A 15,397-nucleotide genomic window follows, 5' to 3' on the forward strand; every position below is an offset into this window, starting at 1 on the left:
CAATACAGAAGTTACAATGATGTGGCTCACGTGCACTCATGTTACCATATCAGATAACATAAAACTGACGTTTGGTCTTTACAAAGTAATTTGTCTTGGCTGTGTTTTAGTGGACTAGTCACATTTCAATTATTATACATTATATAAACTTATTTTTCTTAAAACATAGAACAGTAACCAAACAAGTAAAGCAAACAATTATCTCTTCTAGTTATGACCTTTGTACTTTGTGTAGGTTGCCAAGCCTTTAAAAATTTTGCACGTGGAGGATATGAAACAAATATTTCTTTTTAGGTTTTATATATACATTTGAATAACTAAAAAATCATAAACTACTACATTAATACCATAGAATTTTACTATCATTTATCAAGTTTAGTAATTAGGATATATTTTACTCTTTAAGAAATATGAAATTTCGAGCAGACTAAAGACACCCTACCTCGTTGAAATATTGGTTCAAAAGAGAGAAATAGTGCCAAGCTTGTTAAAATGGCTGAGAAAATCACTAGGGGGATATTCTGAGCTTCTGATTGGTTATTTGTGTCATATATAAAAGTATATATATTCTAGCTTGTCAATATCGGTAATTTGAGTTTCTAAATCGTACGAAACTCTAGACTTAGTATTTTGACTTCACAAACATCTAATTTGAACCAGTGCTGCATTCAACATACCACGTGACACACAAAAATCGATGTTTATCTGTGTTTTTTTTAATATTAGCTTTTAAATTAAGAATTTGAGTAATATATAATACTAAAATTTAAATATTAATCTACAGTTTGATACCAAAGTTATTGACATAAATTCATGAAATAGTAGTTCAATAAAATTTTGAATACAAGTCAACAAACAAGATGTCATAGCCTTTCACTCGTGATCCGTCTCGAAAGGGTTAAAGCTGTCTCACAATTACAACCAACCATTTGTTGCTATAAGCATTTCCCTGATAATCTTTCATTTAAAGTGTTGGATCATACTGAGTAATTCATTCCCTCACCTAGCCTGAAGGAGCCCTCCCGAAACGACCACACTCCTTTGAAGTTCTATAAACTTTTAAAGTGGGTCATCTGGTTTACATTTTCCAACATCATTTACTTCTATACGAACTATAAAAAATAGAACATTCCTTGATATCAACAACTAAACTAAACTGTTTACATGCCCTATAATATCCTGTTCCTTAGCATCTTCCAAGTAAATCTTAGTTCTAGTCTTTCTAAGCTCTACCCTACAAACAAGTTTATCAGTGAATTTATTGTGAGAGTTCTCACTCTGTAAACCTCTTGATCATCTTATTCCTTAATGTAAACAACCAAAGGTTCAAATACTTAGATAGTGGTACCTAAATGCTGACTTAACTTGCCTGTTGTGCAAACCTGGCATTCATTCTCACCGTTCACCAAAACAACCTTTACCCTAACTCTGTCTTGTTTTTGTCTTGCTTGCATCCTTGATTTCTGCTCCTAATGTGCCATTTTATCCCTGTAATAGTACAATCTTCTCCAAAATTATCTTTAACTTACCTATAAGTTAGAAAGCTCTATAAGTGTAGCTTGCTTTATTTTAAAGTCAAAGAAAAGCCCAAAATACTCAAATGTAACTCAGTTCTTGAACCTATAAATATCCTCATCAATCATCCCTGAATTAATTCTAACCATATTGAAGTTTTATAGTTATTATTTTCTTTCCAGTCTACCCATCAAATAATTGTATATTTGACTAAAATTAAGATGTTCCACAGTTTAAAGATTAATACTAAAACTGCTCTGAACTAATGTTTATAATGTTAATTAGTGGTATGATAGATATGATGTACACCATGTCTCCAGTTAAATGTAATTAATTGCTAATATAAATAATTTGGTAATGTAATAAATTCTCAAAAGCTACCAAATAATAGAAACATTGCAATGCAGTTCTTACATTTTTTCGTTGAGTTTTTGTAGTTTCAGTATTCTTTTCTTTTTTATCTGTCAGTTCAAGGTAGCTGTACGTTATTTCTGTACCACTTCAGGTAAAAATAGTTAAATTCTGGCATTGTAGTTCTTTAAACTTATTTTCATTTTTCAAGTAGATTCTTTTAGTTTTATCGATTAGTAACTTTTTTTTTTTTATTATATATAAGTGTCCAAATATTTTTCTTGTAAGTTTAACATTATTGTTTAAAAGTTTTAAAATTGAGAATTTTTTAAACACAAGATTTTACCAAATGTTTTTTACCTCGGTACTAAAAATGTACGACAGGTAGCTGAATTCTTAAGCTTTAGCATAATTCCAGCTTATATTATTTCAAGCAAAAATTCAATGCTTAAGGAATTGGAATAAGATAATTATACTATGATGATACAAAATAACTTGCTTCATTAAGAAGCCCTTACCTTTATCAGTAGTAGTGTTCATATATACTTATTATACTTGTAAAATTAAACCTAAAATTGTACAAGTTCTTATCTAGATTATCAAATGATTATAAGAAATATGCGACTATACCCTTGTATCTGACAGTATGAATTGTACATTTTACATTAGACTATGTTGTAATGTGTTTTTATGCCACTTGAAAATAAGCAGAAAGCCATTTGTATCAAGAAGCTTTCTTAATGCAATATTAAACTAATTAAACTTGATGTTTGGATATATCTCACCAATTATTATGGTGGGCTTAGCATTAACTTAGAATCTTTAAAATTCCATGTATTTCTAAACATTAGATATTTAAGTCAAATTTATTTTTTCCCCAGAAATGCTTTCTTTGACTAGTAAACTCTTATGTGGATTTAATAAAAACAAATAATGTTGTAGTAAATTCAATGGTTAACTTAATTAAGTTTTTTAGCTGGTTTTAAGACTTTTGTCGTTAAATATAAATAATTTTTATCAATTAAATTTGTACAGGAAACTTGACAATCATTGGATTTGCAAACCTTGGAATTTAGCTCGTAGCTTAGACACTCATGTTACATCAGATTTGAACTTCATTCTCAGACTCCCTTCATCAGGACCAAAGGTTAGATGAACAGAAGTAATAATGTTTATCTTCGTCATTCAGTGGAAAAAAAGAATTTTGAATACTGACTATTGTGTTTATTGTAAATAATGGTTATACATTTATTGATTTAATATATTGCCTTCTGGTGGTGATATTACATTAACTCATTCACTATGGGCTCGGTCAAATTGACCAACCTTGTAACCACTACTTTATACTCTTTTATAGTTTCCATACTATAAATTTTAATACATTATATGTATCTTCACAAAATTTGTCAGATTTCTAGTAAACATTACAAGTCTTTTGTACACAAAAAATCAGGTTTTTTCCATGAAGTATGTTTACTAAAGATTTGTCCATGGATGGATGTGTGTGTGTTTGTGTGTATATATATATATATATATATAGTCTCTTTTTTTTTGCTATTCTGAGTGCAAAGTTATTTCCACATTAAGATTAAAAATACTTTTCTTCATCTTACAAATCTCAATTTTTTTTACATAATCTGTAAAACCTCCTAAATAAGTTTCAAACGTTACTTGCAGTAAAAGTTTATATTTTATATGTTATTTTCTCTATCCTAACTATACCAACCTTGTAACCACCAAAAAAAATTGATATAAATCTAAATTACCCTTTTTTTTCTTTCTAGAATGACTTCAAATTATAACATGAAACTACATTCGTTTATCCTAAGTAGCTTTAAACTTGTAATTATACATAAATTTTATTTGAAAAGTTTTTTGGTGTACAAAACTGGAAGATAGCTTTTATATGTGGAAACATCTAATAGCTGAGTTCTTGCACAGATGTTAAAATATAACATTGATAAACAGAAACATTGGCACATGTAGATATGTAGATCTTGAAAGTCGAGTTGTTCAGAACTTGAAAATAGCGTTGATAACTGGACCAGTTGTTGGTTGAGATGTTGCAAAGGAAATATCTGCTGAAGCTTTTCGCCAGACACTAATCATAGCAGAACTGTCTGGAAAATGATCTATAGGAAATAGTACAGCTTATAAAACGAGTCAGATCAACGTAGGCCAGTAAGGCAATCACTGATTGGCAGGTCCTTAAGCCAATCAGGAAATGTCACAGACCTACTGAAGGATATGTAAATTGTATAGGAATTATTTTTGGCGGCAAAGGACAGGATTAGGTGAAAGGTTGACAGACCATTTGCAATAATTTTAAACCTACTATCCATGTATTTGTCAGCACAAGTCAGGTTCACTAGTAAATGCTGGCCAATCAATGATTCACATTTTGGTGGTAGAACTTTTGTTTTACAGGAGTGACATGGTAAATTATTTTCTTTCACACTCTTATTTCTTATGAATGTGGGTACATGTTGTTTAATTCTATCCTGCAGTCTTTGTGAAGTGCGACCTATGTACCGACATTTGCAGTAGCATGAGAATTCATAAATAACCATACTTTTCTGTGTGGTAGGTATCACATCTTTGTGTGTTGCGGGCAACAGCTTATGTGTGGAATAAGCACAGTAGGGGTTCACTGCAGGAAAACATTTAGTAATGGCCGTTTTCAATTGTTTTTCAAATTTTGTTGAAATGTTACCAATCAATGGTAGTTTTAGGTAGTGGTACTAATGGTAGTAGTGCACTAAAAAATGTTATTTAATTAATAATGCACCAAATAACATAGAATAATAACATGCAAAAAAGCAGACAGTGTCCTATAACTATCACAATTTTTCTAGACAAAGCTTTGTGGTGGGTGTTGCTGGCTGGCTGCATTTCCCTCTGGTCAGTAATTCAAAATGGTGGTTGTATATATCTGATTCTCAGGGCTCACTGAATTGGCCAGTTAGTCCACATGTAAGTAAGGTGCTGTTCTGAATGAAAATTCCAATTCCTGGTTTCTTTGTTACTGTCTCGTAATCTAAAAGGAGTACTACAGTAATGTACATCCTTTCATTTTCTGATGGCAAAAGACTGTTCTTTTATATCATTCCAATTGTAGCGTGACTTTTGTTGGAATGTCTGAATAATCTGGAGTAGGAGAATGAAAAGCTACTTTCAGATAATATTGAAGTATAACGTAATGAATGTCTTGCCATTTTTAGACCAGTATGAGAGAGAAAGGAATTTTTGAAAACAAACTACTGTCTCTTGTCCTCTTGATACAACTTGAAGAGTATTAGTTTTAAATTATTATTATTTTTTATCCTGTCACTTCTTAAATTATCAGATCTCTCCTAATATATTTTTTTGTATAATTTGTGATAGTTAATTTTAATAACATCCATGATGAAATTTATACATGGAGACATCTTTAATGCATATTTTTATCATGGGATTACTTGTTTAAGGATTTTACTCAGTGTCATTTCTATCTTAAGATATTTTAAGTACTATTGTTTGTAGTGTTTAATGACTATAAACATTTTTAGATTTCACTCTTAGTTCAAATTTATTCCAATTAAGGTAGTAGGAGATTTATAAGGCTCATTTTATTACAAAGAAATCCCCACACAAGTAAAGTTTAATAAGTTTTCATATATTAAAGTTTATGTATTTATTGTTTTTTTTTTGAAATATGTGTATTGACATAAAGAATTAATAGAGATCACATCTTATTAGAAAGGAACTTACTTTTTTTCTCAAAAAGTAGATGTAATTCTTTCTAAAAAAGAAGAAAGTTATATAAAGGTTTTATTAAAAGTAGTCATGTTTTAAGCTTATAAGTGTAATATTAGTTGCTTATCCATACTGTTAAAGTCAAGCTGCAAAAACTGATTTCCTGATGTATTCTTACATTAGATAGCTTGCAAGTATATATCCAATCCTGTGCTCTTTCCGAGAGATGAAATTGGCATGGTGAAGTTTGATTTTAGGTATCTTATTCTTTTGCAAAGTGCTCATCCTTTAAGACTATATGTCTACAAACATTTTTGGTTGAGGTTTGCAAACAAGTAAGTGAAATACTAAATTTCATTGGTTTTTATTTTTTTTAAATAAATAGCTTAAGTTAACAAGCTGTTTCTAATATTTATTGCATCAATATATGTTTGTTATGAAGTTTTAATTATACCTGGGGCAGAAAAAATAATTGAAAATGACAAATATTCTCATGGTTTGATAATATAACTATTTTTTAAATTTAAACATGAGTAAGAGTTGATTTTGATAAAAAAAAATTTCAGGCATAACTACACTTATTCAGAAGTTCAAATCTCTAATGTTTGTTTACAAAAGTATCTTTGGTGTGTGGATTTTAAATCTTTGTACTAAATGCTGAGAAATGATAGTTAACTGTTGTTATCTTTGCATAATAATTACCTTCAGAAGTTTGACACTACAGTATAAAAGTGAAAATTACAAATAATATGATTATTAATATTTCAACCTTTATCAATTATCCTTGTAGATTAATACCAGGATGTACTTCTGTCACTCACCATAAACATTGTGTAAAATCTAAGCATTCTGTTTTAGTAGTGTAAACTACTGGTGATGTTTTTTTTAGTTTTGGATATAAAGTGAAATATTCTAACATTTCATTGTTATTAATTGTCATATTTTTGAATGCTTTTAAAACATTATCTTCCATAATTGTATAGCAGTGGTGATACTCTGATTCTGCTTGTCACATAAAGAAGCGGAGTTTCTATTAATAGATTTGTTATTAGTGTTTCCTAAGTAGCTGAAATATTAATATTTTTAGAGTTCATAACTGAAAAATTCAAATTTTTTACCTGAAAGGTTTATGATAAAATTGATATTTTTAGATTGTTAAAATATTTTTCAAAACAAGGTATATTTATGGTGATGAAAGAGTATTATGAACTTCATTTTGTGGTTTAGGCCCTTTTCCCTGGATAATTTTGATGATTACGAAAAACATTTTACAGTGATGAACTATACCAACACAACCCTGAAGCAAGTAAACTCATTTATATTTTACTAAGGTTTCTTTTAACTATGGGCTATTCACTTATGTGCTTATAAATTTTAACTTATATTTTAGAATCTGTAAATAAAGTAATATGTATAGAATGACTTACACAAAGTATCTTATATATAGGAATTTCTTTAGCATCTTATCTTTTGGTTTTTCAGTTATATCAAACATTTTTAAGTTTCAAATGGAAGGTTCATTGTTATTTAAAAGGCTGAAATTAAGGCAATAAATTTAAAATGTAACTAATATAGATTTGTACTCTGAATAATATGTTATATTAACAAAAGCAAAATGTACAAGGACTCCTTTTACATTTTTTTTTTTTGTTATTGAAGCCTATGAATATTTAGCAAATTTAGATAATGTATTGAATTTTTTTTATTGATTCTCTAATTCCTGTGCTAAGGTCATTTGTTGGGTGGCTAACATATACCAACTTCTATTAAACATATCTTGGTTGTTGAATTAAGATTCAAGAGCAGGTATGTGAGTGTGTTAAGGTGATAAGTAACAAGTATTCAAATTAACTTGTCTGACATGTTTGACTGTCTTTTAATATACTGGGTTGTCCATAATTATCTGTTTTAACCCTCTGTGCACAAGTACAGATCAAAGTACCATTCAACATGGCGTATAATGTATTTGATGTCAGAGTTTTCAACAGGGCTTGATCTAGAGCAGTGGTTGGCAACCTATGACCCGCGGGTCACTTAGTGACCCGCAGCAATAATTTGTCTGACCCGCCAAAAGCTGGCTTCACCATTGCAACCCGTGAGGGCACAGTCATTGTTCAGTTCAAGTTTCTCGGCTATGTGAGAAGAACAATGATATTAAAGGAAAATGGGAAAGAGTCACGGCTACGGCGAATTTTAAGATCAATTTCAGGGAAAAATATCAAACTGGTCGAACTATTAATTTTTTTGTATGTAAATAAACATACATATTTAAAATACATGTACCGATATTAATTATTATATGATTATCACTGACCCAACACAATGCTAAATTTTTCAAAAAAATATAATTAACCCGCGATCAAAAAAGGTTGCCGACCACTGATCTAGAGTTTGTAGGACCCTAGGCAAATGTGGCATGTGGGACCTCTTTGGCCTCTTATATAGGTGACTCTGGCCATAAAAGCTGGTAGGCTCTATATTTTGTGATACTGAATGTAGCTATACCTGACTAGTATTTGAGAGAAAACTGATAACCAGTCTAGTTCCTAAAAAATTATTTTCAACTATTCTTTATACAACTTATTTATTTTCAAAATAATTTATTCAACTCGTATATTGACACTTGAAATAAATAATGAATGAATAAATCAATAATTGAAATATATACAAACTTTTTAATCTATTTCACATAAAATATATTTCCATTACTCACATTCTTTATTTTATAACCATGCTTTTCTACTCTTCTGCACACTAAAGTTCTCGGTCAGATCAGAAAAATTTAGAGAGACTGATACATAATTTTTTATATAACACTGCCAGTGATTCTAATACTTCTTGAAACACAGTAGAACAGAGATAAGTTTATGATGAGAAAAACTTTTTTCTGCCAAAGGAACTATAACTGAAATAGACAGCATTATGCATAGTGCTTCATATACATTTGGGTAGATTTCACATAAGTCATTTTCTATGATAAATTTCAAGGCACAGTTTATATTGGTATGATCTGGCATTCTTCCTCTGCTCAGATTCCTCACTCTACATATATTCTAGTGGAACACAGGAAAACTTTGCTTCCCCAGTCTCAAGCTGCTAGGGAAATTGATATGGAGAGTTCCTTATTGGTTTAAGCTTGAGAGCATGCACCCTCAATTTGTGAGGTAGGGCTGTGGTGTTAGCTGGTTTTGTAGTACAGGACAACCCACTACATTATGAACCAAACCATTCTCAGTGGTTTGATCCATCTGGATGGTTCATGGGTTCTTCTTGGAACACAGATCTGGGATGCTTCTTACTGGACCTGATTATTGTGGTATCTCATGTAAGTAATTTTTGTAATAAAATGGCTTGACTTGTAGCTCAAGACACATTACTCGGCTGCCCACCTGTGAGATAATGGTTGGTTTGAACAATCTTAAATTTTGTTCATCTTAACAACACTTTAGCACTATGCCAAACATTCTACCTCCTCTCCTAACAAGGATTAGCACAATAACATTGACAAAGAGTGTTTCCTGCTTGATATGGATGCAGTTATCCACTGAATATTGCCTCATCAAGATAACCCCCATTTTTGGGATGTTACACCACATTTGCTTTCCCTTTTTAATGTTGTTTTCAATAAGGAGCTCATCTTTATAAGTTTTTTCTCTACATTGTCCCCTCTGCCATCTTCAGTGTGGGATTCTAGCTCTGTGGAGTAGAGAGGTGAATAGTGTTATGAAGTGGACATTTTCCTTACCTGAAAATGTATATCAAATAGATATTCTGATACAAGAATTAGCACACCAGATCATACACAAAAGGTGCAATGAATTAAAAAAACAACAACCCAAAACGCGAACTATTTCAAATAGTTGTCTATTTTCCTGAAGAAGAATAGCCAACTATTCGAAATAGTTCAAGTTTTGGTTGTTTTTTTTAAATTCATTTCAAATAGATATCTCTGCACCACCTCCCACCATTCCTCCCCAATTCTGATGCATTTAGTTTGCCTTATCAAGAATGAGACTATGATCAGATGCTAGTGTTCATGAGGATTACTGTGAATGGAGGATGTGTTACCTTCCTATTGGTGGAGGGCTGTATTCTAATGATGATTACATCATAGGCTGATGACATGTATAGGGGTGGGAGTTTAGTTTAAAGCTTGTTGCATTTGCTGGAATTTACATGGCATAGTACATAAGGCAATAGCTTTTTGTGGTGCAGAGAGGTGAGTGCCTATCTGAAATAAATTTTCAGGTAAGGAAAATATCAATTTTCTTAGGTTTTTAAATCAGTTTTAATTGTTTTCAACCTGTAATTATTTATATGAAATCTCACCTCACCTCACAAGTTTAATTTAAAATGTGATAGTCATTCAGCCATTTCTTTGCATACTCTATCTCTTTCACAGAATTGAGGAAAACAAAGACAATCGTACATTTCACAAAGACTTCATTTATTAATGACCATGGTTTTATCAGTAAAGGCATCATCAGGTACAGACTGGACTTGATGATGCCTTTACTTGTGAAGCCATGGTCATTAATAAATGAAGTCTCTGTGAAATGTACAATTGTCTTTGTTTTCCTCAAATCTGTAATTATGGATTTTCACCAAGTACTGACATTTTCAAGTATCAATTTTTTCAGTTTCACTGTTTTTTATATTTATTTTTCAAATGTAGTCAGTCCTATGTTTGAAATTCAAAGTAAGATAGAAAACATATCTTTCTGTCAAAGTTATTAATTTAATAAACGAAAATTGTGTTTTAGTAGTTAAACTGTTTTCATAAAGTATTGTTTTTTGTTCTTAATCCTAAATGTATTTAGCAGGTATGGTAAATTGACATTATGGAAAGCTTGTAGCTAATAAATTGCTTTGAGATCATTCTTTTTGGCTCTTGGGTAAACCTGATACTGTATAGTCTAAACTAAAAAATTATATTTAGTGCAAGCTTATAGAGTTGTAACAATGACAGCTAAGATTTTTTAGTTTACTTGATTTGTAATACTAAAAAAGATACAACAGTCTGCAGTATGATTTCATACAAAATATTTATTCTTTCAAACTAATTGTGTTGAGGATTAAGAAACCTGACAGATTATTTTACTCAATAATGTTCATTTTTTGCTTTCTTTTACACTTTGAGTTTGATATATTTTTGTGCAAGTTATGTACTGTATGCAGTTTTAGAAAAACATTATTCACATGTTGTCATAATTTTTCAAAAGATGTATTGCCATGACTTTATTGAGCAGTTTGAGGCATATTATCCTTCGTTCAAGTGGAAGGATATTGAGGTAAGCTTTTTACGTTAAATCTCTGGAAAGGAAACAAAGTGTTTTAAGATAATATAACCATGATATGTAACTGTATAAAAATGATAAAATAATTTTCAACTTAAAACCATTGGGATATTTTAATGTATCACTTATGAATTTAATATTGTCAGCTTTTAATAATTTATGAGTTCTATTAAAAATAAAAATCCTTTGTACATGGCATTCACTGCAAATGAAAAATTTACATTCAGTATGTGAAACATTTGTATAAGGGTTTTAATTTATCTTGTAAATATCAGCATCACCCACTCTTTCTCATGGTTTTATTTCAGTTTTTGCTATTTTTATTAACATAGAATTTACAAATTTGTGTTTAATTTACTAAATAGAAATGCATCACCTGAAACATATTGATCTTAAATAGCTAATTGAAGTTTTGGAAAACATCTAATTGCATAAAGAAATAACAATAGTTATTGCATGAAATTTTCTTTCTAGGTGAATTTATCAGTACCTAACTTAATTATATGTAAAATACAAAATATTTTGTTCATGATTGAACTATAAGAGGTTTTTTTTCATCTACTCTTTTAGAAAGATGTGTTTGGAATTTTAAAGTCAGTGATGGAAGCAGCTACAAGCAAGCCACCACCAGTAGGTCTTTGTTCAAATCCTCAATCTCGAGCTATGTATGCTGTGGACATGATGCTGGAATGGGACCATAGTAACCCAGGTGATAAACATATTTTTTATATTGTTTTCACTGATTATTGTTAATGCAAAGATTTTTTTGAGGAAACTAGCAACTATATTACATAAATTGCATATCATCAAAATCATATGTCTTACAAACAGTTAATATGGCTCATTCCTGTAGATAAAATTCAAGTTGTACTGTACACAAGACATTCTTTATAGACCCTGTAGTACACTCATTTCTTTTTGTCTAGCCTTAAAACGTGTGTGCTTGCATAAATACCAGAGTTAAAAAATTAACACTTTCGCTACAGGCATCTTTTTCTGCACATGTCACATTTAAAATTTAATTAAACTACTTTCTTATCATGACATAAAAATGTAGCTAATAATCCAAATTTTAATGTTATATAAGTTTTAAGTTCTTAATTTTATAAAGCAATATTAAAAAAAATCCTGAATTTCCCCTAGTATGAGAATTGTGACATTTTCTCTCTAGGTATCCACTCTTCTCTAATTTATTTACCACTCCTCTGAGAAGTATGAAATTTAACATAAATTACTCATTATAATGTTTTCATGGCTCAGGCTAAGCATAATTTTTATAGCCTTCAATTGCATTTGGTGACAGAGCCAAAAAATAGAAAATCAGACCCCTTTTGCCACACCCACCTGTCACATCCTCTTTCAGAAATTGCCAATAGTTTTCTCTGATGTTTTATACTATATAATTTGTAACCAGTAGACAATTCTATATTATAATTAATAGAAAGCCATTGTTTTAATATATCAAACGATGTATTATATCATGTTGTTTTCTGTACAGGGAATTGTGCTTCCAGTTCAAACATTATTCCCATGGGAAACACATTGATGAGCTAAGCTGAACTATTAATGGCTCTTGTTGCATAGTTAGAAAGCCAGAAAAATTGTGGTTGCATGTTATTATTCTTTGTTCTTTGGTGCATTATTTAATTAAATAGAAAATTATTGAGTGCAGTAGTACCATTCGTATACAATAATAGGGTCAAGTTTTATCGACAGTCGACAGCAAAAAAAAGAAGACAGAAGTAAGTACTTTTTTTTCTTGTTTTTCATGTGTATTATTTATCTATTATTAAAGTAACTAAAACGTAAAAATTAGAAACTTTTTAGGTTAAATAAAGTTAGATTAGTAAAATAAAGAATAATAATAGTAATAATAATTTTTACAAGGTATGTTCGTGAGCAACTTTTAAGTAACCTTTGTATTTTGTAGTTCGATAGCGCAACATTAGCTTGACATTTGCAAAGTAATTTATAAATTTTATGGTGGGAATATTAGTTTAGACATGGTTTAAGACAATAAAATTTAGGTATAAACAGATACGTACTGTTACAAGATTTAAGCTATTTAGGATAAACAAAGGTAGTTTCATGTTAAAATTTGAAGTCATTCTTGAAAGAAAAAAGGGTAATTTAGACTTATTTTGATTTATTTTTGGTGGTTATGAGGTCAGTCAAATTGACCAACCTCGTATAGAGTTAGGATAGAGAAAATAACTGATAAAATATAAAGTTTTAATAAAAAAATTTTGAAATTTATTTAGAAGTATTTTAGAGAATATGCAAATGAAATTTGAGATTTTTTGGATGAAGAAAAGTATTTTTAATCATTACATGAAAATCACTGCATACGGAGCAGTCAACGCTGACTCCATACATTCATGGAGAAATTTTTAGTGAAAATACTTCATTAAAAATTCTGACTTTTTGTCTACAAATGACTTAATGATTACTGAAAGGTTAAAAAATTTTGTGAAGATACTCAAAACATATTAGAAGTTATACTATGGAAACTATAAAGGTCAGTTTGGGGTAAATTTTATGTTAAGTTGACCAAGCCTCTAATGAGAGAGTTAAGGAAATTTAACATCTAATAATTGCTTGAATTGGATTCTGATATTTGATGCATGCAGGTTTCACATTCAGTGCTTTTTTTAACATGTATTAATATACTGGTTTATGTACTAGGTTCTATATTTAGTAGTTTTTAAGATTTTTGTTTTTTAAGTCAAGTTTACATATTTAATAGTTTTTAAATATAGGTTGTCTCAGTGACTTTCAAGTTGGTAGACATCTGTTCTGTAAAAGTACTTTAATATATATAATAAATGACACTTTTAGAAATGATTATCCTTAGGGTTGAGTCAAACTGTCTAAATTCATGTTTCTTAATACATTTTGTAATAAAGTTAACAACAATAAATACTTTTCTTTTTTCATCAAAACCATGTTATCTGATACACAAAAATTGTATTAATATTTTTTATTGACAAATTCAAATAATTATAATTATAAAATTTAATGTCTCGCATGTTAACTTTATTACACTATGATTTAAATGGGTATGACACTGTGATTATCATTAGTTTGATACTGGTAGGTTTCTGTAACTATACTTAGTTTAGAGTTTTTTATATTTATTACAATGATGTAAATGAAAGATGTTCTCTTTTTTCCAGATAAGCCACATATACAACCTATGCTCTTGGAAGTTAACTGGGCTCCAGATTGTCAGAGAGCCTGCCAGTATTACCCAGAGTTCTTTGATGATATATTTTCTGTTCTTTTTTTGAACAGTATTGAAAATCGTCCTGTGCAGCTGCTATAGTTGGTTAGGGTTTAGCTGAATAATTTTGTTAAGTTACAAAAAAATAAAAAAGTGAAGTCCATATATTACATCATATTGAGTAATTTTGTTGTTGTTTTTCTGTTAATGCACTCAGTGAAAAGAATTCACCACAAAAAATTGGGTTAAATAACTAATTTTCCATGTAAAGTACATATCAACCAAAGTAATTAGTATGACTGATTAAAATATTGATGGTATTTTTGTTTATTTTATGTGACTTATATTATTTGGGACCCTATAAAAAATCAAAGTCATGAACTTACAAACAACTTCGTGCATGAATAGATTAAAAAAACCAATGGTACCAACATTGACTGCCATCAGTAATTTCGGGGTTAAACAGAAATCTAGTTCAAATTTATACCAAACATTTTTTTCATTAATCATTTTCATGAGTTAAATTGTTATATTGGACACATGCATGTTCCATAAAAATCCAATTACACTGCATAACACATATTAATCAAATCTCTGGTACCTATAAAAAAATTTGGTAATTTTATCTTTAAAACGTTTTTATTAGTATGAATGTTTCATAAATGTTTTTTTAAAGAAAAGTGAATTTTTGCTGTGAAAAAACTTCTGTATTTAAGTGTAAGTGATATGCTTATTCTACTGCATTTCACCAAAAGTTATACATATTCCACCAAAGGGGTGGATACTTTTGTTTTTATTGACTTCATTATGAAGTTTAGTTAATTATGCTATTGAAATAAAAAAATTCTATGTAAAAAAAAAATTTTGTTTTTTAAATCCACACATTTAATCCCATCTTTTGTATATGACCACTGTTTGTGAATTAACAGGATATATTTATTTGTTAGAATAAAGTTTCAATACAATATAGCAATGACACATGGAAATGTATTTTTGTTTTGTTTGGTATTAAGCACAAGACTACAGAATGGGCTATCTATGCAGTGCCCACCATGAGTATCCAAGTCCAGTTTTTAGCATTATAAACCTTCAGACTTACTGCTGAGCCAGTTGAGGGGGGGGGGGGGTATCAGCATGTTTTAGATATGATACAGAAAACAATATTTTGGAAAGCAGTTATTTTATAGTTGTGCATAAATGTAATTTGATTTGTTATTTCTATACAATTAATTAGTTGATCCACTGTCATAAAGTTTTTTTTAATAAGAAAAAAAAA

General features: G+C 29.7%; 1 protein-coding gene across 4 annotated transcripts in view; it reads left to right on the forward strand.

Annotated features, from left to right (window-relative positions):
- The window catches only part of LOC106469954 (tubulin--tyrosine ligase-like protein 12), a 33,776-nt gene extending 19,508 nt beyond the window's left edge, over nt 1-14,268 (forward strand). For 3 of the 4 annotated variants that reach the window (XM_013930474.2, XM_022398517.1, XM_022398518.1), the window contains exons 10-15: nt 2,902-3,013; nt 5,785-5,936; nt 6,829-6,907; nt 10,824-10,892; nt 11,469-11,607; nt 14,075-14,268. In XM_013930474.2, the coding sequence (XP_013785928.1) occupies nt 2,902-3,013; nt 5,785-5,936; nt 6,829-6,907; nt 10,824-10,892; nt 11,469-11,607; nt 14,075-14,223 (700 nt within the window). In that variant the 3' untranslated portion in view covers nt 14,224-14,268. The remainder of the gene's footprint in view (nt 1-2,901; nt 3,014-5,784; nt 5,937-6,828; nt 6,908-10,823; nt 10,893-11,468; nt 11,608-14,074) is intronic. The other variant, XR_002612949.1, reaches the window with a different exon arrangement.
- The last annotated feature ends 1,129 nt before the right edge of the window (nt 14,269-15,397 follow it).

This window comes from Limulus polyphemus, unplaced genomic scaffold, assembly GCF_000517525.1.
Source record: "Limulus polyphemus unplaced genomic scaffold, Limulus_polyphemus-2.1.2 Scaffold3740, whole genome shotgun sequence".
NCBI lineage: Eukaryota > Metazoa > Arthropoda > Merostomata > Xiphosura > Limulidae > Limulus > Limulus polyphemus.